We start from the raw sequence: 22,887 nt of genomic DNA on the forward strand, positions 1-22,887 counted from the left end.
ATTTAATACACGGGTCCAAAATGACCCGCTAACACTTCAGATGGCAGCAGAAAGCTAACACCAGAGGAAGGTTAACTTGCCATAAGGCCTTGAGTTAAAAGTTACTCAGACAAACTTAGACCTTGACTTGGTCTTGTCTCATATTTCTTAAAGGCTTGACTTGGACTTGTCTTTAGTGACTCAAGTCTTGACCTGGACTTTTCTTGAGTAATTTGAGACTTGACTTTGATTTGCCCATAACAGCCCTGTTTCCTGTTGTCCCCAGAAGACACAAAGAGCACCATGAGCAGCTGGGTGCTGACGTTGTGGTGTATGCAGCAGGTACTCTGTCAGCTATGGATGGATAAAGAGAGTAATAAATACAGTAAAGATTAGTAAGAGGAGATATATCCAGAAGAAAAAAGTAAGAAAATGTTGACAGAAAGAGAATCTCACCGGGAAGAGCTGCTCTCACTTGACCTGAACAAGCCTACTTCACTAAAAGTCTCAAAAGTCACATTTGCTCCATTTTTGCATTGAATAATATAACATTATTACAGATAAATCACAATGTGAATGTTCTCAGCACCTTCCAAATGAGTGTCCACCACTTTGGGACTTGACCTCGACATCCACCTTCACCCAGCCCATCGGCCCCCTACACTTCCCGTATCTCTGTCCCATTGACACTGGCATTCTTTCACGTTAGCGCATCGCAGCGCTGCAGATAGGCGTGCCAGACACCCCCTGTGCTCTCCTAGTATCTCTGTCACACAAACACACACACACATACACACACACACACGGTTAATTGGTAACTAGAGTTTATGGGTAGCCAGGGAACTTATAGTTTGAACTACGCTGCAGCAAGAAGTCGTGCAAGATAATATGTCTGCTTTTGGTGAGTTATGACCACACGTGTGAGTGTTTGAGATGCATGTCTGAAGTAGAGCATTGTGTGAGATTCAGGTCATGGAATGTGCTGTTTGAATTTGAGATTGTGTTGTCGAAGTGTCGTTTTTGTCTAATGGCTAATTTGCTGAAAGGGACGACCATCTAACGTTTAAATGTGGACAATTTTGGATTACACTGAATATAGGTTTGAGTACATATGTATGTGAAGTTCCTTTCATACACACACACAGCTCACTAGCAGTTGTCTCGTGTAGCCTAATGCCAACATTTACAACTGACACTTATTTAAAACATTCATCTTCTATTTTGAACCTAATCCACATTGCACAATAATTCAACAAGGTTTTTTTTTTGAAAGGAAGTTATTTCCCCCTTTGACTCTTCAATCAATATCAATAAAGTGGTCTAGTTATCTATTTTTACCCTCCTTCAACAACTAGCAGATCAATACCCATCTGTCATGGTTTCACCCACTGAATGTTATCGCTTGTGCCGGAGATTAGCCCACCGTAGCATCTTATCCTGATATTTTCTGTTATCCTGAGCTATGAGGGTTAGAAGGATAAGTCTTTCTCAGTGTTTTCCTGGCTTTACTTGACCATTTGCCTCATACTGAAGAAATAATGTTTAGAGACCTGTGGGGCAGTTTTGTTGCATATCAAGCACAATTCAATTCATTTAAGAAACCAACCATTTAACCATTTAATTACAACATTATAATTTTTCTTTTGATTCTCTCTTTAATGGCCTTAAAAAAAAGTATTGTGCTTCCTTTTGTCATTTTAGAACATGTGTGACAGAAATTAGCATTTTCTGTTGGTAAATACAGTTGTAGTTTGCACAAAACCCTATTACTGAGCTATTTTATCTTTCTTTTAAACACATTAAACTATTTGACATTTCAAATAGTAGGCCTTTAAAGTGGTTTTCCTCCTAATATCTGACCACAAACATTGATAGTGTGAATGAATTGCAACCTCTGTTAACAGTTGGTGTATGTGGTTATAAATAACATCAATACATTTTCATACATGTCTATGTTGCACTAATAGTCTTTGTCCTGTTGGAGTGTTTTCCTTTGCTGTCTTTTTAAAACATTAGTGTTTCATTTGGCGGTTTCCCTCCTATTTTCCTTTTTGCACAGCCCTCTAAAAATCTACTGAATTAAAGAACACGGAAATAAATGGTATATCCCTTGTTAACGCTGGACCTTTTCTCTGTCACATATGTGTGGAGGGTCATCTATATCCCAGACTGTCACAGGGCCAAACCAGGTCCATCCTTCATTCCTTTCTCATCCTTCAAGTCCTGACCACTCTCTTCCATCTGTCTGTCAGGCCAGGACTTGACCTCTCACCTCTGGAGGCCCGCCCCTCTTGTTACCCCTAACCCTTAGTTGATTGTGTCATTGACCGGCAATGGTTAATGTGTTCTTTTCTACTCTAAGACAGCAGAAAATGTATGGCACAAGGTTCACAGAAAAGGTTCGAAAGCTACATTTAAGATTACGGACAGGAAATCACTCAGATTAAAAATTGTCTGCACTTTTTTTTAGACGTGGGTTTAGAATAATACCACAGATTAGGATCAACTCGGATCATTTTAAAATGACTAATCCAGAGGTGGAATTTTAAAGTTATAAGATAATATTGTCATCCCATTTCCCCCCTTTTCAACACAACAGTAGGACCTAACCACATCTCAAGGTAGTTTCAAGAGTCAAACATCCTAAAATAAAATAAATCATTATTCTCTTGAGAGAAATGACACCATTACAGAGGAGTATAAAAGTAAAATAGTGTATATTTAAATGTATTCCACCCCCCATCCTTCTTCTTCTCTCCCTGTCTCTCCCTTCACTCCGCATCCTTCTACCTTGATGCCTGCTTAATGCCCAGACTGATGAGTCCAATTTGGACTGGTTCTGCAGCTGGCCCAGTTTGATTAATGGCTCTAGGTGAGGTAGCATCAGCGCTGCCTCGTCCTTGTATCACACACACATACAAACATTGACACACACACACACACACACTCACAGTCATTGCCACCGAACCAGCCTTGTAATTGATGACAGAGTCTAACCATTTGCAAACCAAATGTGGAAAAGGCAGATAGAGAAAATTCTGCTTGTAACACCTCCCCACCTCCTCTCTTTCTCTCTCTCTCTCCCTTTCTATCTGTCTGTTTCTCAACCTCCTCTCACTGTCTATACACCCACTCTTTCATTAGGCATTTGTCACATTGATATGAAAGACCAGGGCAGCATTGTGACATGCTCAGAGGGCAGTATAAATATTTGATTAGCCCTAATGGAAATCGTCACAGCGTGCTAATTGCGCCACACATTATCTGAGGTGCAGTATCAGAGGCTGACGTCCCCTTTGATCCTCCTCCTCTTCCTCCTCTTCCTCCTCCTCCTCCTCCTCCTCCTCCTCCTCCTCCTCCTTTAGCCCATCTCAGCCTCTCTTTCTTTTGTTTATGCAATTTATTTTGGGTCATATCCCGTTATCTGTCCTCTCGCACTCGCCCCCACCCCTCTGTCTTCCTTTCTCTCAGTGCATGCTGACGTCTCTGTCTGCCTCTCCTCTCCTCCTCACTGAATGTGTGTGTCTTCTGTGTTGTTTGTTGTCTGGTGCCGTGTTTGCCGATGTTTTCCTCCCCATGGTGAAGCTGAGGCTCAATAGCTGCAAGGGCCACATGCGTACACAAATAGATGCACACAGGGGACCAGAGGACAAAGCTGGGAAACAACAAGCAATGCTTGTACTGTACATTATTATGTGCAGCTCATGATGCAGCACTATTAAATGTGATATAGACATCAAATGATACTATAACATCTGCAAACATCTGTGTTAAAATAAGTTGGAAATTCCTCCTTGAACGTTTTACCAACTGTAAGGGAAAATGTGGCAAAAATGGCCACACAGTTGCAATGCAGCCTTAACACCTTGAAAGTCTGTTGACAATTACTATTTCTAACCACATTTTTGGAAGCACTTTGTAGTAAGCAGTACGTTTTTATTGTTCCAGTCACTTCTCTACTTAGTAAATGTGCACCTACAGTACATCCTGGCTGCAAAACTCCTTGCATTTATTCTTATTTTCAGTGATGCTTTGATTCTAATCATATCCTCTTGGGTTTTTGTATGATAAATGTGTGTCCTTTAAGCAATTGTGTTCATTGTGATGTGCACACAATAAGAGTTTTTTTTTTTAATTCCTAACATGTCCTTCCTTAACCTCCATCCTGTTTGTATTTACTTGTTGTTATTTACGGCGTGTCTCCTGCAAAGATCTGTGACATTGTTTAGTGTCGCTTTTCTTTTCTCTTTCCCTCTCCCTCTCACCCTCCCTCGGACGTTTCCATTTGGTCAAAGACAAAACAAGTTAATTAGATCGGAAGTGCGGGCCTATCAATGGAGAATCAGTATTCAAATCAAGGCCTTGTCTGGACACAAACAGCAGGAAGCCAAACAAGACCCCGGCGCTGCTGAATGGGAGAACAGGAGAGAGAGAGAGAGCCTGTTAGGGGGGCTTGCATTGGTTATCAAACACACACGCACACACACACGCAGTTTAGGTACTGGATCAATTGTATGTCTATATTTATTTGAATGTGTACATTCAAGGAATTTTTGACACTGTGATAACTTTTGAAGCCTTTCAAAAATGTAATTCTCAGTATGGTTTTGTGTGCACTGCTGTGTCCTTCATTTATTCTTACCTTGCGGTCTTTTTACGTTGGTACAACACAGAATTGTAAATGAGAGCTCTCCACCCTCCACATGTTCTCTGTGAGTTAAATAAAGGTAAAGTAAAACTAAGGGGTCCATAAACTGCGGCATTTCCACTTCACAGTTAGACAGTACAGTATACTGCATGCCGCACTTACGTAGACAAGCGATACGGGGACTCTAAATAGCATGCACCTTACTGTAAAGGTCAAACATGTAGCATTTAAACATTGATAACAGTAATTTGGATCATAAGATAAGTTTAGTAAAGTAGCCTTTACCAGGCTAAATTTTAAGATGTGTGTTTAGTGGAACAAACAGCAGCGTTGTTTTTCAAGTGCGAACAGAGCTGAAAACAATTTCAGGCATGTAACACCTAACACCTTTTATTTTTTCAGTAATGTAAAATTGAAGGCAAATACATGCAAAGCAATGGCAGAGGACAAGGGGGTTGTAAGTAGCAACGTCCTGTTTGTGACAGGAAGCAAAGTGGTTTGTTTAGGAAAACATGATTTTAAAATGAACATGGTAGAAATGTTACCGGAGTGAGATAGGGGACAGCAGTTGTTTACACCATCTGGCTTTATGTGTCATAGGTTAACAGTAGAAAACATCAACATTTTTTACATCATCTCTTGCACATACAAGAGGAAAAAACACTTGATAGGTCAATTAGTTGTGTTTCAACATGTAAACTCAGGGAATTATCTTCTTTTTTGACACACCACATGATCCTCTATGACAGGGCCCTTCAACAAGTTTTAGGCCAAGGACCCCTTAACTCAAAGAGAGATGGAGCAGGGATCTCATACAACATACATTGTATAAGATGTTGCGTATTAAACTTGACTTACAATAATGTGTTGTGCAGCCATAAATCTTTATACATACCTTTTTTGCATGGAATACTAATCTATTTAAATAGCCCGATAATTGTTTGCAGTTGTTTGGTTTATAAATAATGTTTTTATGATAAAACCCCCATGTGGCAAAGTGAATCGTTAGGATGAGCTGGATCTGGGAATATCTAAGTGACTACCTTACCTGTAGGCCAGTGGGGCTGTCATCAGTGGTAATTTATATTTGCTAATAAAATGTTATTGTCATAGTTTCTTTGGAGGCCCCCTGCATTGACTCTGAGGACCCCCCAGGGGTCCAGGCCCCCCTGTTGAAGGTCCCTGCTCTATAGCTTTCCATCACTCCCTCCTCCGCCTCTTCCCTAAAGCTACAGTACTTTGAATTTGAAGACAGCATCCAATAGAAAACTATTTGTATTAATATTACTTTGATATGTTTAGACACTAGCAGAATGTCCATATTTTTCTCATGTACGCCAACGGATATGGAAGTCAAAGAAAAGGAAAGGAAGAGGAGAAGTGGAGAGAGGAGAGGAGTGGAGGGATGGTGGGAGGGAAAGGTCCCATTATCTCATGTCGAGGGCCACCTGAGCTAAAGACAGCCATTTGTTCCCGATCGACCTGTCGACCCCCGCCTAATTACCAGCCAATTATTTCCAAATGGACTGCATTCAACCCACTCCCTGAACACTTAAAAGAGGAGAGGGACAAAATTGCTTCTCTTTCATTCTGTCTGTCTGTCTAAGTCATTCGTCCTCCAAGCCCATCGTCTTTCTGTCTTTGTTTTACTCTCCTCCTGATTTAGCATTTGTATTTATCTATCAGAGACAAATACTTTTGCGCTTATTGTTGCAGACTTTGCAGTCAGTCCAATCAACCGCCCACTCACCCCCCCCCACCCCCCCGCACACACACACACACAGACAATTATTTATTCCCAGTTCAGTCTGTGGTTCTTGGGTTGTTAATTAAGTGGCCTAATTATGAGAAGATTTGACACTGAGCCTGTGTGTGGGTGTGTGATTATTGTTATTTTATGTTTGATTATTGTTATTTTCACACACATGCACACACACAACTAGTATGATGCAACTCTCATATAGCTGCTTCAAATCTCTATTCTTTCTTTCTTTCTCTCTCTCTCTCTCTCTCTCTCTCTCTCTCTCTCTCTCTCTCTCTCTCTCTCTCTCTCTCTCTCTCTCTCTCTCTCTCTCTCTGGCACCGGTCAGTCTCTGCTAGCTGATATGTATCAATGAGGCATGCAGGAGCCACCCGAAGGAGAAGAAGGCTGTGCCCCTGTTCCCAGAATTCTTTGTGGTTGGCCTCCATTGTTCGCCACCACTTGTATACAGTATTGTCAGACTGATTGTGAGCCTCCTGCTCTCTCCCTCTGTGGATGGCTAGAGAGCAAGCAGAGTAGAGGAGACGGAGGGAGAGGGGATGAGGAGGAGGAGGAAGGGAGCAGTAAGCATTGTATCCCTTGCTTGCCATTCTCCTGCCTTCCCATCTGTTTCCCTCTCTTCCTTCCTGTTTCTGTGGGATAGTGAACAGATTAGTAATAGCACTGCCACAGCTCCTAATAGGGGAAGTCATGGTCGGGAAATACGATGGATTGGTTTGCGATATCATCTGGCTGATGGGTGCAATAGTTTTGAACTCTGACACCTAGCTGCTCATTGGCTGACTTTGATCACTTTTTTGTTTGTGTGCGTGTGTGTGTGTCTGTGTGTGTTTGTGTGTGTGTGCGCGCAAGATGGAATATATTGTGTTGTTGTGATTCTCCTAAACACCTGCTGTTTTACTCATCTTGTTCATTTTTAAATCAACTTGTGTATGCACTTTTCTGCCAAATATGTCAGAGCTGTCAGATGCATTCATTGAAGGGCTGCAATGAACAATTGTTTTTATTTGTTTTATTTATTTATTAATTATGTATAGGATTCAAGTTTTGAAAAGCGTAAGTGAAAAAAGCCCATCCTTACACTTTGGAGGCTGTAATCCCAGAATGTTTTTGCATTGGATTAATCACACACTTTATATGTATTCCCAGTTCATTTGTATTAGTGAACATGTATTAGTATAGAAAGAATGACAATTAACCTTTTTAGATTTAATCTTTAGTTTATGAAATGTCCTAAATAGAATGGCAATCCCATTCTCCAAAAGCCAAGGTTTATGTTTTTGTCTCATTAGTTTTGTTTGACCAACAGTTCAACAAACTTAAAAATTGAGTTTCCAATACTAACAGTACTAACTCTTAAAAGCAATCTTACATCAGAAAAACTTAAACCAGAGAATATTTAGCATTTTGACCTGATAAAAAAGTGATTCGCTAATTATTTAAATGCCCCAAAGACAGCCTCAAAATTAACACGGATCAACTTCTGTCTGGCATAATCTTAACAAAACCTTGAGCATTAACATTTTCACAAAGTGTAGGGCTATTGTGTTGACTTGCCTTATATTTACAGGTGTTTTTGTTAATGTGTCCATCCCCTGTAAAGCCTATTCTTCTCACATACTACATATATCCTATTGAGCACCTGCTTAATATCCCCACAGGGATCATTAATGCTTCATCTGATCTAATCTAATGTACATATTCTGGAAAGTTTAGTGTTACATGATTTAATGTGTCCGCCTCAGATGTGTGTGTGTGTGTGTGTGTGTGTTCTTGTGTGTGTTCTGCTTGTTGCGAGCTGAGACAGCGCTGCGTACTGGCCTCCTGGCTGAGTTTGAAGCTAAGTGGATTAGCATATCTCCCATGTCAGCTCCATTCACTGTGACAGCCTGATGACATGGGACTGTGTGACGGCTGCGACCCACCTGACGTCCACGGCTCAAGCCTCCTAGCAGGTGGTCCAGGAGAGAGAGAAAGAGGGTGAGAGACTGAGCCAGAGGTGGGGGCAGTCAGAGATGGGTGTATAGAAGGCAAAGTTATGCTCTCAGCAGTTATAAGAGTTTAGGTAGACAGTAACCATGCCGTTTTGTCTCTGATACTCGTTATGGAGAATGCATGGTTTATTTTTGATCTAGTAAATAAAGCCATAGTACTAAACTAGAGGAGTTTTTTTCCATGCTCAAAAAAAGGTGGTATGAATTTAAGTATGAAACTTCTAATTGCAGCAGCTTTGCCCATGATCTCCACAACACTGATCTTAGTCAACTGGTTCATTATAATTGTTGTGTGTACAATTTGCTTTCTGTAACTATATTTAACCGTTATATGACAGAAATCCCAAATCAAACAAGATTGAAGAACATGCAGACCTCTTCTTCTCCTTCAGTACATTTCCATCCTTTCTCACTTCTCCTCTCCTCCACCACAGACTCTCTAGTCTCCTATCATCCACCTCACTTTCTTACTCTCTCACCCTCCTTCCCAGCCACCACCCTCCTCCTCCTCCTCCTCCCCCTCCTCCTACACAGTCTCGTGCCGGCCTAGCCAGGCAATGCTAACACTTTTGTCAGGGTGATTAATAGCATGCTGGATTGTCGTTAATTCACTGGCTAATGACTGGAGGGAGTGGGCGAGAAGAAGAGAAGAGCAGAGCGGAGCGAGGCTGGGGAGTAATAGACTGATATATGGGCGTAGGCTGCTTTCAGTGGCAGAGGTGAATATTATCACACACACACACACACACACACACACACACACACACACACACAGCCCCCCTCCCAGTACCCACCAGTACAACCTCAGACATACAGCTACTGTATAGTAACCAGAAAAGGCTCAGATGTAACACACATGCAGGTGTACATGTCACTCAGTTGAGGTTTTGGCACATGTGCAGTCCACGTGACTAAAGGTTTAAAGAGAATAGGCATTGGCTGTACATTTCTTTCATTACTGCAAATTTGTAACTTTTCCAAATTATTGATTATTATAAGATTTTTGTTTGAAACAACAGCTTTAAGTTACAGTGATTTTTGCTACATGTACAGTATGTGTATGAGACAATAAAGTACCTTTAATAGTAAAATTATGTATCAGGATACCTTGATGTTTGAAACTTTTTTTGCGGATTTTCGTTTAACTGTGGCTCGTAAAATTGGTTCTCACAATCGTCAAAATTGTCACCGGCTTTTATGGAAAAATTGCCAAAATTTGAAATTGAGTAATTATCAACAAAAGATGTCTCCCTTACACATATGCACACCGATGGTCACACAAGCTACGCCTTCTCCTCCTCCTAATAAGAATGGATGGGTTTGTTTTGCACCTTGTCTGCCTTGGTGCTCCCTTAGCTGGCTGTCTGGCCTCCCTTGCTTAATGAAGCTGCACCTCAAGTGGGTGTAGGGACACACACACATACACCCACCCACCCACACACACACGTAAATTTTTACTTAAAAGGAAGAGGAAAAAAGACGTGTGCTATAGCTTTTTCCTACTGTTCGCTGATTTCTGTCACATTATCTGTGACTGCATTTGTCTTTAACATTTGTGATTGTTTTTTAGATTGTGTGAGTGTTTTTAAGAGTTGATGATGTCACTGGTCTGGTGCCACTGTCCCACAAAGGTTTCCCATGTGGGAAAAATTATGGAGCCTTGCATAAAGGGAAATATCTAAAACATTGACTCTCAGTAGCTGCTATGGCATCTTAAATTCCAATCCCTTGGTTTAAATTAACTCTGGTAAAGAATGTTGTTTACATAAATTTTGTTCAGCCTGGTCAGGCTTTTCACATTAAAGTTTACTCCTATTTAAATAATTGATAGAGGTACAGTAAAGATAAGATATATACATGTAAAACTGAGCTCTTTGTGTGAAGGTTTTGGTTTTCTTATCATCACTGTGTCATGTTAAATCACGTCTCTTTTTTAAAATTTCCCTGTCTTCTTATCTTATTTTCATGTGTTTCCTCCTTTTCACGTTATAATTTTACCTGCCAATCCCTTCTTTTTTCCCCTCTCTTCTTCCTGTTATATTTAGCTTCCTTTCTCTATCCATCCTCTCAGTTTCCGCCCTTCGTCCTTCTCTCTCGACCCTTCCCCTGGGTGATGTTTGCAACTCGATTTGGCAAATGTAACTCGGTATTGATTATTATTAATATTTATCATGTTTGTAAACATGTTTTCTTCTAGCGCTATTAATCTGCCCTGTTAATAAATGTCTGCAGCAGCCTGGGCCCCTTGGGACCAGAGGGCCACCACACATACACACACAGACAGGCACAGACACACACACACCTGCTCTCAGCTGCCAGGAGGTTGCCTGCTGTCTTCTATTTGCCTGAAGGCTTCATTTCAGCCTACACACACACACACACACTAGCGCTTTTGCGCTCGCGTGCGTGCGTGCGTGCGTGCGTGCGTTCGTGCGTGCGATGGAATGCCTTTAGGCTGCTCAGCATAAATAGCACATCAATACATTAGCCGTGTTGTATCACCGCTACTCACAAACACAAAAGTGCACCCTCCATTCCCTATTGAGCTGCAGTGTCCAAACTCAGTCCAGTTTCTGTGAATATAGTTTTTTTTTTTACTGTTCAAATACAAATGAAAGGAAATACGGGAGAAACTAGCCAAAGCATAGAGACAGAGACAGAGAACAGGCTAGGGACAGCTCCCCCTAGCAGGTTTTAAAGACTGATAACCAGTCAAAGATAGTAAGGGAAGAGCACCCATGTAAACGCACACACATACTAAAGACTATTCCCTAAACATTGGTGTGCAACAAGGTATGCTTAAAACCGTATGTGTGGATTTCAACTTTTGTAAAAGCTCATACTGTGCGAATGTGGATATATAATACATGAAAACTGTATTTCAGCTTTGTTTACATGTCATTTTTGGTCATGTTGGCACTTAAAGTAATAAAGACAGTTTTACCACACAGACAGGAGAGAAGCAGTATAAACCGTGACTCACAATAGCATAAAGCTTAATGTTGCAGTTAAAGAATCTTATGGTTATTGTGTAATTATTATGCAGAACAGCAGGGCATGTGCAACCCTGTGGGGAAAAAAAACAAGTTTAACCACAACATCTTTTTATTTGCCCTTTCTTTCTTTCTTTCTTTCTTTCTATTTTCCTTCATTTTTTTCTGCCCCTGTGCTTCTTCTTTGCCATGTTGTAGTTTTAAGTGTTGCTTTGAAATGTTCCCTGGTGCTTTTACAAGGGGAAGTGTGGCGTTCTCGCTTGCTGGTATTGTAGCTGACCGTGCTCCCATTGCTCACTCACTACTTCCAACCATACGCACAATCACACACACCAAACACACACCTTCTCCTCTGAATGCTCTCCTGACTGCTTCGTCACATGCTTCCATTTATACGTCATTTTGAATATAGTGCCACCGTGGAAAACACACCATTGTATAGTTTTTCACCTCTCACTTACTCTACCTTTGATTTGCACTCGTTTGATTTTTACAGCTGCCTCCATCCTCCGCCCCTCCTGTTTTAACAGAGGGTGTTTTGGGGCTCTTTTGTGTAGAAACAGAATCATCAAAGGCCTGCTTAATACAGAGGAACAGGTACCAATATCACTCTGTGGCTCAATAATGCAGCTAAGTGGGACCATATTGACGCAATATAGCAGCACAAACAGCAGATTAAGCTTTGGGTTTACATGCCACCGCTCACACACATATCTGCACGTGTACGCACAGAGCTCCCACATCAAAATGTTTGGTCATTTATTGCTCAACCAGCTACCCATTTTTCATATCTGTCATGGTCCACACATTCTCCCTCTGCTTTCGATTCTTTTTCTTTCGCCAGATGATTTTTTCTCCCCATATTTGGAGCCACTGCAGAATTTTGCATAGTTTTGCCTTTTCCCTGGATACTGTCTTTTCATCAGTGGCTGGCTTTGGCTTTTGAATTGAACCAGATCAATTTACGTCCAGACAAAGATACAGTCTCTGTGTGCATTGGAGGGGGAAGGCAGTGAGGGAAATAGGACGTGTGTGCTTTATGATGGCCATCATTGGCACACACAAGTCCTATTTTCAGCTTTCTTTTCTTGTTATCATAGCCACAGCCATGGCTCCACTGTGCTGCTTGCTCTTTAGCAAAGCGTACACCTGGCTCTGAATGCTCAAACTATTGTTGGCATCCATTCAAGCCTGCAGTCTGCAGTGTTTTAGACATGTGCATCCCTGTATACAAGTAAAAAATCTTCAACTACAGTTTACAAAGATATATGATTTTTGTCAGTGAAAGCATGGCTGCTTATTCTGTAAGACATGAGTTGGTACTTATTTTATGCGGTATTTACAAGTTATTTCTTAGAATTTCTGCATGCAGTCAGTCTTGTTCCTTTCTACCCAGACTACATCGACAATACAGCTCAGACCATATGCCACAAGGCACATGTGTTTGTGTGCGTCCAGGCAGACGGCAGAAAATGACTTCAGATCTCTATCTTTCTGCGTTTAAGTCTAGAGTGCTCTGATTAAACACAACCACAGAACAATTTGCCTGTTGTAAGTCCCTCCGATTAAACCTCTGATTTTCAGCACAGTTTTAAGCTATTTTGCCATGGCAACGCTGATTATATTATCAGCATTTCATTTTTTTTTTTAATCTTGACTCTTGAAAGAAAATACAGTCAGATACATTTTGATTGTATCGTGTTATGTTATGTGGTTGCCTTGCATGTGCGTACTGTACCTTGTATATTTGACGTTGTTAAATGTGTATTTTAGAGGTTAGTGTCTATAAACGTCATATCTACGTCAGATCTTGTAATTCCACTGTGACATGCAGTAATTATGAGATATCATCTTTACCTACAACACCATCTGATCTCTTGCACATGTGTTTAGAGTACAGTAACAGCTCGTGCAGTTGCAAACAGATGTGTGTTTGTGTGATAGCCTGCATCTGTGTTCATACATGCTCTAAAATCTTTGTTATTGCAAGCCATGCTACAAAGCAAAGAGCTCCGTTTATGGCATGCATTTACAATTTATCAAATAAATGGGATGCCTTCATGTGGCCTGGGCCCGGCTCTCAGGCAGAGCAGCGTAGTTTTCCACTGGAATAACAGCCGCTGAACAAGCAGCCCATTGTAGCCGCAGCCAGCATCGGGACCCCCAAGGTGCGAATTAATGATTGACCCCTGATGTAATCAGGAAAAATAGCTCCCCGTAAAAGAGAGAGAGATGGTGAGAGGAACAGAGAGAGAAAGAACAACATAAGGAGCCAGGGAGAGGAAGGCACTATCTGGCCCGGTTGCTTTTTGAGAAGCCCTCTGGGAAACGAACCTAACATCTCTTTCTGGGTCTTTTGAGACCCAGAGCTAACATACAGCTGTTTAAAACAGCTCAGTCGTCAGTTTTTAGACTCTTCGCCTCCTCCTCTTCATCATCCTCTTCCTGGCCCCTTTCATTATTTCCCTGCTTTTTTCTCTACTTTTCTCATCTGCAACTGTTTTTGGGCACTCGTCTAACATGGTCCACTTATCTTACAGAGGGAAGGAGAGAGACAGCTTGTCTCTGTCGGCAAGTAATCTAAAAAGTTCACAGTTTTTTCTTCAGGCAATTTTTTTATGAGTTAACTAAGTTACAACTGAGAGTTGAACTTGTTTAAAAGGACACTGTGTTTGCCATTTCTGCCCCGCTTTACTGCTTTGTGTCTCACAAAAGATGTTTTTTTCATTAAAAATTAAGAGTTTTTTTTCTTCTCTTTCTCCTTGTTACTCAATTATTTGACGTAGTGATCTGTGCATTTTTTTTGTGCACAGAGGCTCTTAAATGCAAATAGTATTTAATAGATTTTCCGTGGCTGTCTTTCTGCTTGTCAAAATTGCTCTCAATGGGTCAAGTGCCAGTGAGAGTGGGGGAGTGAAGAGGGAGAGGGAGTGAAAAAAAAGAGTGTTTAATAGCCTGAAAACACTTTTGATTGTGCAGACGGAGCAGCAGATAGGGCCGAGTTATAAAACTTTAATTGATCTGTGAAAAGTGGAAGCTACTGCTGGCTCACTTGTTCCAATGCTTAATTGCATGCCTGTTCTGAGCCCCTATGAAACAGTGATCATTAAAAAAAATGGGTTATTTTCCAGTCAAAATCACTGGATGACGCAGAATCAGTCATTAAAGGCTGGGCTTTACTGCTGCAGCTTTATATGATAAGTTTCCCGGATCTGCAGGTTTGCCAGGCACTGAAAAGCCCTTGTCGCATGCTTTCATAGTTTCACATTTCACATTTAAAACATACATACAGTTAATTTAATAACTTTTACAGTCCACATCTGTCATTGGGCAGAAATCCAAATATTTATCAAAGAAGAAAAAAAGTGTGACACACTGTGTGATGAATGTGCTCTTGTACAATTTCAGTGATGGACTTTTTCTACTTTGGTTTTTTGAGTAGATCATTCAATATTTCTACAATGTACAAGTCTCAGTTTTTACCACCTCACCTTTTTAAGCATACACAATTAATTCAATAAATCCGTCCACTCCTAAAACAGAAATAAAGCATTAATTGTTTTTTAGATAAACGTAATAATGATACATATCTATTGTATTAAAACTCACAAGCTTTTATTGTGACCTAATAAAATTCCATGTACCTACGAGCACTTTTTTAAAATGTCATGTTGCAGCTCCAGCTAAGGTCAGGGAAGTTGTGGCAGGCTTGGCAGCAGGCTAGATGGAGGCTAACAGAGGGAGAAAGCTTGATTGAAACCACTCCTGCTGTAATTTTGGGCCTAGTTAGCCTGCTGATTGCCAGTCCCTGTGTTTAGATAGTAAAACTGCAGTGGTACATTGACTAAAGACACCAGGATTTTTCCAAAGAGCAAAAGAAGTAAACACACATTCAGTAGATGTGCGGAAGCTAACACACACACACACACACATACACACACACACACACACACACACACACACACACACACATACACACACTCACACACACACACACACACACACACACACACACCAGAATGAGTAAGGTGTGCGCAAGAACCACCAGGAAGAAAATATGGTTGCTTGTGTTTAGCATTTCAGAAGTGTTGCTTTTATGAAAATTGCTTTCATAAAAGAAACATCTTTGTATTCCTCAAAATAAGATATAGGTCTTGTCTTGGTTTCAGTACAAAACCCCAGGTATCATTGCTGCACTGATGTTCAAAAAGGCATGTGGTAAATAGTGTGCTGTTAAAGATCAGTGAAGCAGCTTACTGATGCATTTGCTAAAAAACCTTTTCAATGACACATTTAAGAAAATGGGATGAACCCAAATGTTACACACACACACACACACACACACACACACACACACACACACACACACACACACACTTATAGGGCTCATCCTCATTTCTCATGTTGAAATTGTGGGATCTTTGAGCGCAGGCACAATCATATTGTCAATCTGTGGATGAGACAATAATGCTCGGTGACGAGGCTAACCAGGTCAGTCGATAGACACAGCAATTATTTGTAAGATGAGTCCTGCCAGAAAGCAGTGACTGCAGTGGAATTGAGAACTTTTCCCATTGACGACTTGGCTAACCTAAAGCTTTTTCTTTTCGTCTGTCTGGCTCATCTAACATAGCCTCTGAAAAACATGTGAACTCAGCATCTTGTAGCTGAAGACCATCAGGTGGATAGGTATTCTTTTCTTGGGACCTCCAATTCTCTCATCTCACAGAGTGGTTTTCTAACAGTTTAGGTTTGGAGATTAAAATGGCGTGTTTTTTTTGTTGTAATTCAGGGTCAAGAAACCATTCCATGCCTAGTGTCTGCTGAGAGATGTCTTAGTCTGTGTATTTCAACATCTGAATTTAATACTGTAAATGTGGCTGGGTAAAACTGAGTTTTTTTTCTCTTTTCCTAACATGTTGACGGTAAAATCCATGACCTTCATTGTGTATTCATCTTCTAGGAAATTGTGTGTTGTGTTATACCTCTTCTGCCTTTCATAGTAACAATTGTCTGTGTATGGGTTTTGTGTCATAGATGACAGCGAGCCAGTGGACAGCATGTACGACACAGAAGCTGACCTCCCGGGTTTAGTGGGCGGTGGTGCCGACAGCCCAGAAGACGACGCAGAAGACGGCGTCATCAACATGTCCCCCCTGCCCTCACCGACACCTTCCCATCCAAACAACAACCACCACCACCTGCTGCACCCCCACATCTACGCCACCCACCACCACCACCATCTTCACAACAACAGCAACAGCAGCAGCAATGACCAGGACTTCACCACACCCAAGGAGGGCTCGCCCTACGAGGCGCCTGTCTACATTCCCGATGACATTCCCATTCCCAGCGAACTGGAGCTGCGGGAGTCCTCTGTTCCTGGTGCTGGCCTGGGCGTTTGGGCCAAGACCTGCATTGGTGCTGGCGCGAGGTTTGGTCTGCACAGCACGCTGCATCACGAGGCCACAGGCAAAGAAAGCTCCTTTGGATGGGAGGTAGGAACCATCCAGACTTCTTTGTACTTTGTTTTGGTTTATTGTACAGTTTTTTTTTGTTGTACTTTCATTTCACTGTCTCTCAATTTTGACCACTTACATACTTTGTGGCACAAACACAAATGTACACTAAGAAATGCGATCGAGATGATGAAGCAACACTGAAAAGGGTAAGTGAGCAAACGAGCCGCTCTTCATTCATTCACGTTTTTAGCCATCCCTCTTTACCGCCGAGCTGATTATCGCCAAAGATTCCCATTCCATTTGCATCCCCGTTTGGCCCTGATTTGACCTCATTTTTTTTGTAGTCCTTCACAGACACACAAACATACATACACATATACAAAACACACTCATCCATAATTCCAGCAGCACAGCGATGTCAGATGGAAAAATTGGGCTGATTAGTGGAGGTATCAGCTTATCTGGGCGTCAGTCCGAGCAAGCACTCTCATTTGGTCACGCCACCCGATATGGAAATGGAAGAAGCATGGCCCAATGCGGTGGTGGCATATTGAACTATTAATTTTCATTTCAACATGACAGTAGAGTATATAGAGATATTGAAGTTGCTTCAGTAAGCTCATTAGTGGAAAAAAAGATCTCTGTCTCCCTTTCTCTTTCTCATGTGCCTAATCAGAGATGAAACATACTGGCCTGCTTTTCATTTTTAGGGGGAATTCACATAGTCTAATATTACATTTGTTTGTAATTAGGAATAGAGACTTTGACAAGTTATTCATTGAAACACTGTTGGAAAGGGCATGATGTGCTTCAATTAGACACCACCAGCCGATGATGAACACAGTTTCTAAGTTAATATAATTTTAAATGCGGACTCCAATGATTTTGGAATAAGCAATATTTTAATAAGCAATATTAAGCGTTAGCATAATGGAAAGGTTTTCCTGTAGAGCTAAAACAAACTTTATGGTAATTAAACTTCACAGATGCCTGCTGCTGATCTGTTCATTGAAGTAAACATTTAGGCAGACAGAGTTGAACTAGTATTGTAAAAGCAGGAATGATCCTTTTATAAAAGCAGATGGTATTACTGTTTTCTTCCCAACAGTTGTAAGAGCACACAGGCACACGCTATGTGGCAGTGTGCCAGGATGAACGTTTTCTTTTTTAAAGTTCATATTATGTCTAGCCATTTGGGGTGCAAAGGGCACCTCTCCAAAAGCTACACTCTCCCCGTAGCGCTTGTGTTTTCTCTCAGTTTTCCTCCTCCTTCCTCTCTTCTCCCAAGACACCCCGGCTAATGCATATTTATCAGCTAATCTTTCTGGCTTGTAGGAAAAAAAGCCACCTTGAGCTCTGAAGAGTTACATTCACACGTGCTCGCAGAATTGTCCCGGAAAGGGGGAGATTCAGTATACACTTTAAAGATGTCTAGTGTTTTGGCCATTTTAAGGTGGACTTGGAGTGAAGGTGACGTATAATAAACCAACTCGCACAGCCCAGATTCTATCAGACTCATTTTTCTGTTTTTTGTTTTCTTTATAGATCAATGTAAAATATCTGGTCATTGTCAAACATGGGAAGGGGACTGTCAAAAAGGGAACGATTGATCGGTCTTTTTTTACCTCTTCTCCTCAATGGTTTTTGGAGGAGTCACTCTAGGTTAGGCTGTATTATTTTTTTTAAGATACCCTGTCTGGTTTGGGCTGGAAGGCTTTGGGGGCTCTCCTCTCCCAGGCTCTTATCACAGATAGTCATAACAGCCAGTCTGTTGATAGTCATCAACAGACTCCCCTAGGAGTCCCGTACACCCCCTTTCACCAACTACCCCTCTACTCATCTACTGCTTCTGGTCTTAGACAAATAGACAGGCGAGGGAGAAACAGAAGTAATACTGAGTGAAGAAAGATGTTGAGAGAAACCAGGGAGAAAGAAGGATTAATGGGGATGGATAGAGAAAAAAAAAGAAAAAAATCTATATTTCTCACAGCATCAGAAACACTGGAGGAGTCTAATACTCTTCGTGTGGATTTTGGGTAAAAAACCTTTTCTTCTCAAAATGCTCCTAACAAAATAAACAGCCTTGTTTTTTTCTTGATGGGAACTTCATTTTACCTTTTAGAATAATCTTAAAGTCAGAGGTTGTAGACCACAATATACTGCAAATGTAACCCTATAATTATTAACATGAAAAACCCCAAATTGCAGTTTTCTCATCAACAATGATATGCCATTTGCAGTAGTACACTCAAATCCAGAACAATTTAACTACATTGACTGCATTTTATGGATTGATTATTAAGACTGGCAATAAGTCACTAGGTTGGCTTTGCCAGCACTTTTTTGCCAACGAGGCCAAGCGACTCTAACAATCACATGGTGGACGCTGCAGTGCTTTCTGGATATCTGAGTAGAAGTGTAGATTTGTGGAGAGAAACATAGAGAGTAATAGAAAGAGAGAGTGAAAGAGTAGCAGTGAGTGAAAGAGGAAGGCATAGAGGAAGCCTACTTTTGTCTGTCCCGGGGCGCTGGGGAATGGAAGAGGTGTTAACTCAGACTCATTTCAGCGAGACGGACAGCTCAATCTAAGAGCTGCTTTGCTGCAGGCCATGGCCATTCTCTTCTGTCTCAGACTCCCTCTCTGGGCCAGCACCAAGTCATCCATTTAAAAACCATTATGCTTCCCCCTTAGCACAACAAGAACGCCGGGGCCCCAGGTCTACCGTATGTGTGTCTCAGGTTGTGTGTGTGTAGGCCTGCCAACCCCTCAGGATAGGAAGACCTGAGCAAGCAGAGTGAGGCAAGGCCCTCAGGGAGTCCAGTGTCGGGATCTGCTGTCAGAGTGACTGCTGCTATTATCTGGCCGGTAGATTGGCCTGACTTGCCTATTGATAGAGACATGTCACCATACAATGACTGGAGGTATTGTGCAGTGACTGGTATTGAATTGACTCACTAATCTGACTCCCTCAGGTGTTCAGATGGCAAGAGAGAGGGCAACACAACTGTGTTTGGAGGTGCATGTTAATAGGAACAAACTTCAAATTTACAGCTTGGATCTACGTGCAACGTTAAATATTAAATATAACAACTTTGATCTTTAGAGGAAAACCAAGATAAAATCAAGTATATCTGTTATGTTTGTATCTGTATGTAACATTTGTGACGCAAACAAACAGTATGACTAAGCCCAATCAAAGCGATATATAAATGGTGTTTACTCTCACTTCTCCCTACCCTGTTACCACTGGGCTTGTCCTCGCACCTCTGAATCATGGCTTTTGACACTCCTCCAGCACATATTGGCTTTGTCTTTTCTCACTATCTTTTGTTTCTCCAGCTTGAGTGTTTGCTATCTCACAAAGCTCTCGCTTGAAGGTCAACGCACATCAGGTGTTTCAGCACAACCTCAACAACTGTGAGAAGCCGGAGTCACTTGCTTGTCAGTTAGGTCCACTAACTGGCTGCTGAACTTTTAATTGCAAATCGTGGTCACATTACCTTCAGGGTACTGAGAATTTTGAGACACCATAAGGGCGATATAAGAAGGCCTTATTATGCATTTTGATTCTAGGGATGTGCACTGATGTAGACCCGTTGGACAAGGTCAACACAAATGCTTTCACACATAAAAATATGTATCATAGAGTCCATGTCAGCCCTGCAGCCATATTTGTTTCTTTAAACCTTGGGATGACTTTGTCGATAGGCAAACTTTCTCTGTCCCTCATTTTTTTCTGTTGACTTTTTTTGTGGTGATTTTCCATATCAGTATATATTCCCCCTAACAATGTGGGGAAAGAGGCAAGAACCATGCTAGCTCTTCTGTTTACCCTGTTATTGACTTAGTGATAGGCTAAGACGTCTGGCGGGCCCTCTTATGTCGCCAAGGTCCTACGTGACAGAAACCCATCCGGCAATGGCATCACAAATCTCCCTCACCCTCAGTCATTCACTAAAAGTCTGGCTTGACAACTTTATTTTTCAGGCTTATGCTGTGCTTCTTTTGTTCTTGACCCAATCGCTGATCTAAGCTAACGTCCTTGTCTCCCAACTTTAAGGAGAAGAAGTCCTGGCGCACCTTGACACTTATCTGTCCTGACCCACCTCTCGCCTTCTAAAGTGTTTGCTCTGCCTTTGTGTTTTGCCTGAGGAGGGCGGATGGCCAAGTGCTTATGCTGCAAGATATCCCTATAGGGCATTCAAGGTGCAGCTTGAAACTTGTCTGATCTGTTTGCCTTCTACAAAAAGGTGTTCTTTATCTTAATGTTTGGCCCTTAAGGTGACTGGTACCAAACTGATAGTACAGAAACTCCCTGAGACTGCCAGGAGAGAGTAGTCACACCATCTGAATTGATATTATGAGACAGAGAGAGAAAGAGCGGGAGTGAGATAACAACAGGATAGAGTTGTTTCCTACGTGATTTGACTAATGTGCTTTCCAATGTTCTCACACTGACACTCATGTTCTGCCGCTTCAATTATGAGTGTTGGTTAAGGTCAGAGAAAGTAAGCTTTTACTATTCATAACACAGGAAACCATAATCCTACATAAACCCATTTGTTCATCATCTCGTTTGTCTTGATCCCCTACTGTGTAGACTATTGTATAGCATGAGTGAAGCTCTTCATGTCAGGGGGTCATTATCTTGTCTTTTAGTAATGAAATCAGGCCCACGCTCTGATGAGCATGGGCTTGAGCGGAGAGTACTTCTTAAAGCCACTTAACACGAGAAAACAGCAGGCCTTCTTAGTTTTACCTTCTCATGTCTAGTTTCATTGGAAATTATAGAATGATTGTTTTTTAAAGGGTCAGTTCACCTACAAATTTGCTCTGGTATTGTGTAGTTAGCTCTGAGATAATCCAACATTGAAACTCCTGCTGCCGCCCCTATATAATAGTGAATAGAATTATTTTGTTGTGCAAAACATGAACGTTTTTAGAAAGCAGATTTCTCAAAATCTGGGTGCATAAAACTGTAGCGGTCTGCGTGGTTATCAACTACTAGGGATTAGTGCAAAAACATGTTTTTTTCTGATTTGGGTGAACAGTCCTATTTAGTCTAAGTCTTAAATCACAAATATCAGGTTTAACTGACAAGATCTACAAGATGATACTAATTCTGCGTTGAGGAACAGACAATGTGATTCACACTTAAAGTATCCAGGTTTACACAAGTGCTCTGATAAAAAAAACATTGTTTTACAAAGAGGAATCCTTTAAAATCTTTTAATGGGGAAAATTGTGAATGTATATTTACTCACTTCATGTTTTTCAGGATTGAGTGTATGAAATTATGTGTTAAGGTAAGGTGTTACTTTGGCACATGTGCATATAGTCCCCACATTGTAATGAAAGGGATATCAAACCTGTGGTTTCTAATAACAGTATTGACCAACAGTGTGCGGTTTTCTGTCACCGTTATTTGACTTTGACAGAAACCCCAAGTTTACACACGGAGCAAAAACACCAGAGAAAGAGCGTAACATCACAAGTCACGGGCCTGGGTGCTGTAATATCTTCCATTCACATTCATTTTATGTAGGTTTTAAACATACCATTAGCCAATTTAATCCAATTTTCCCAGCTTTCAGAGCACTCCAGTGGAACAGATTCCATCTAATATTAAACATATGGTTGTTGTTGCCCCTAGAAACACCACAGCAGCGCTGGGGTTTTTTAAGAAGCTGTTAAAGACAAGCCCCCTGTGTCCCAGTGCAAACGGTTGTCAATTATCTTCAATGAACACTGTAATTGATAACGAGGAAGCAGGGCAGCAAATTAAATGTCAGGTTTGATTAGAAGCCTGATACCTTATCATTTGTTCATAACTCGTTACCAACATCTGTTAATTAGTTAATACATTAATTTGCAGGGCTCAGATGAAAGGTGCGCAGGCTCCCGAGGAAGTACATCGGGCAAAGTCATCCATCTTTGAAGAGAGTGGAACTCGACAAATATTGTCCCTGGGATTTGGGCTGTTATTACTTGGTCATTGGTTTCAGACCTCCGCCGCTCCAACCAAGCGTTCTCAATGGAACCTCTTGT

At 41.3% G+C, this 22,887-nt stretch overlaps 1 protein-coding gene across 9 annotated transcripts in view; it reads left to right on the forward strand.

Annotated features, from left to right (window-relative positions):
* The window catches only part of prdm16 (PR domain containing 16), a 177,406-nt gene that overhangs the window by 41,377 nt on the left and 113,142 nt on the right, over window positions 1-22,887 (forward strand). For all 9 annotated transcript variants that reach the window (XM_034876098.1, XM_034876104.1, XM_034876096.1 and 6 more), the window contains exon 2: window positions 16,414-16,874. In XM_034876098.1, the coding sequence (XP_034731989.1) occupies window positions 16,414-16,874 (461 nt within the window). The remainder of the gene's footprint in view (window positions 1-16,413; window positions 16,875-22,887) is intronic.

The sequence above is a fragment of the Etheostoma cragini genome, chromosome 7, assembly GCF_013103735.1.
Source record: "Etheostoma cragini isolate CJK2018 chromosome 7, CSU_Ecrag_1.0, whole genome shotgun sequence".
Lineage (NCBI taxonomy): Eukaryota > Metazoa > Chordata > Actinopteri > Perciformes > Percidae > Etheostoma > Etheostoma cragini.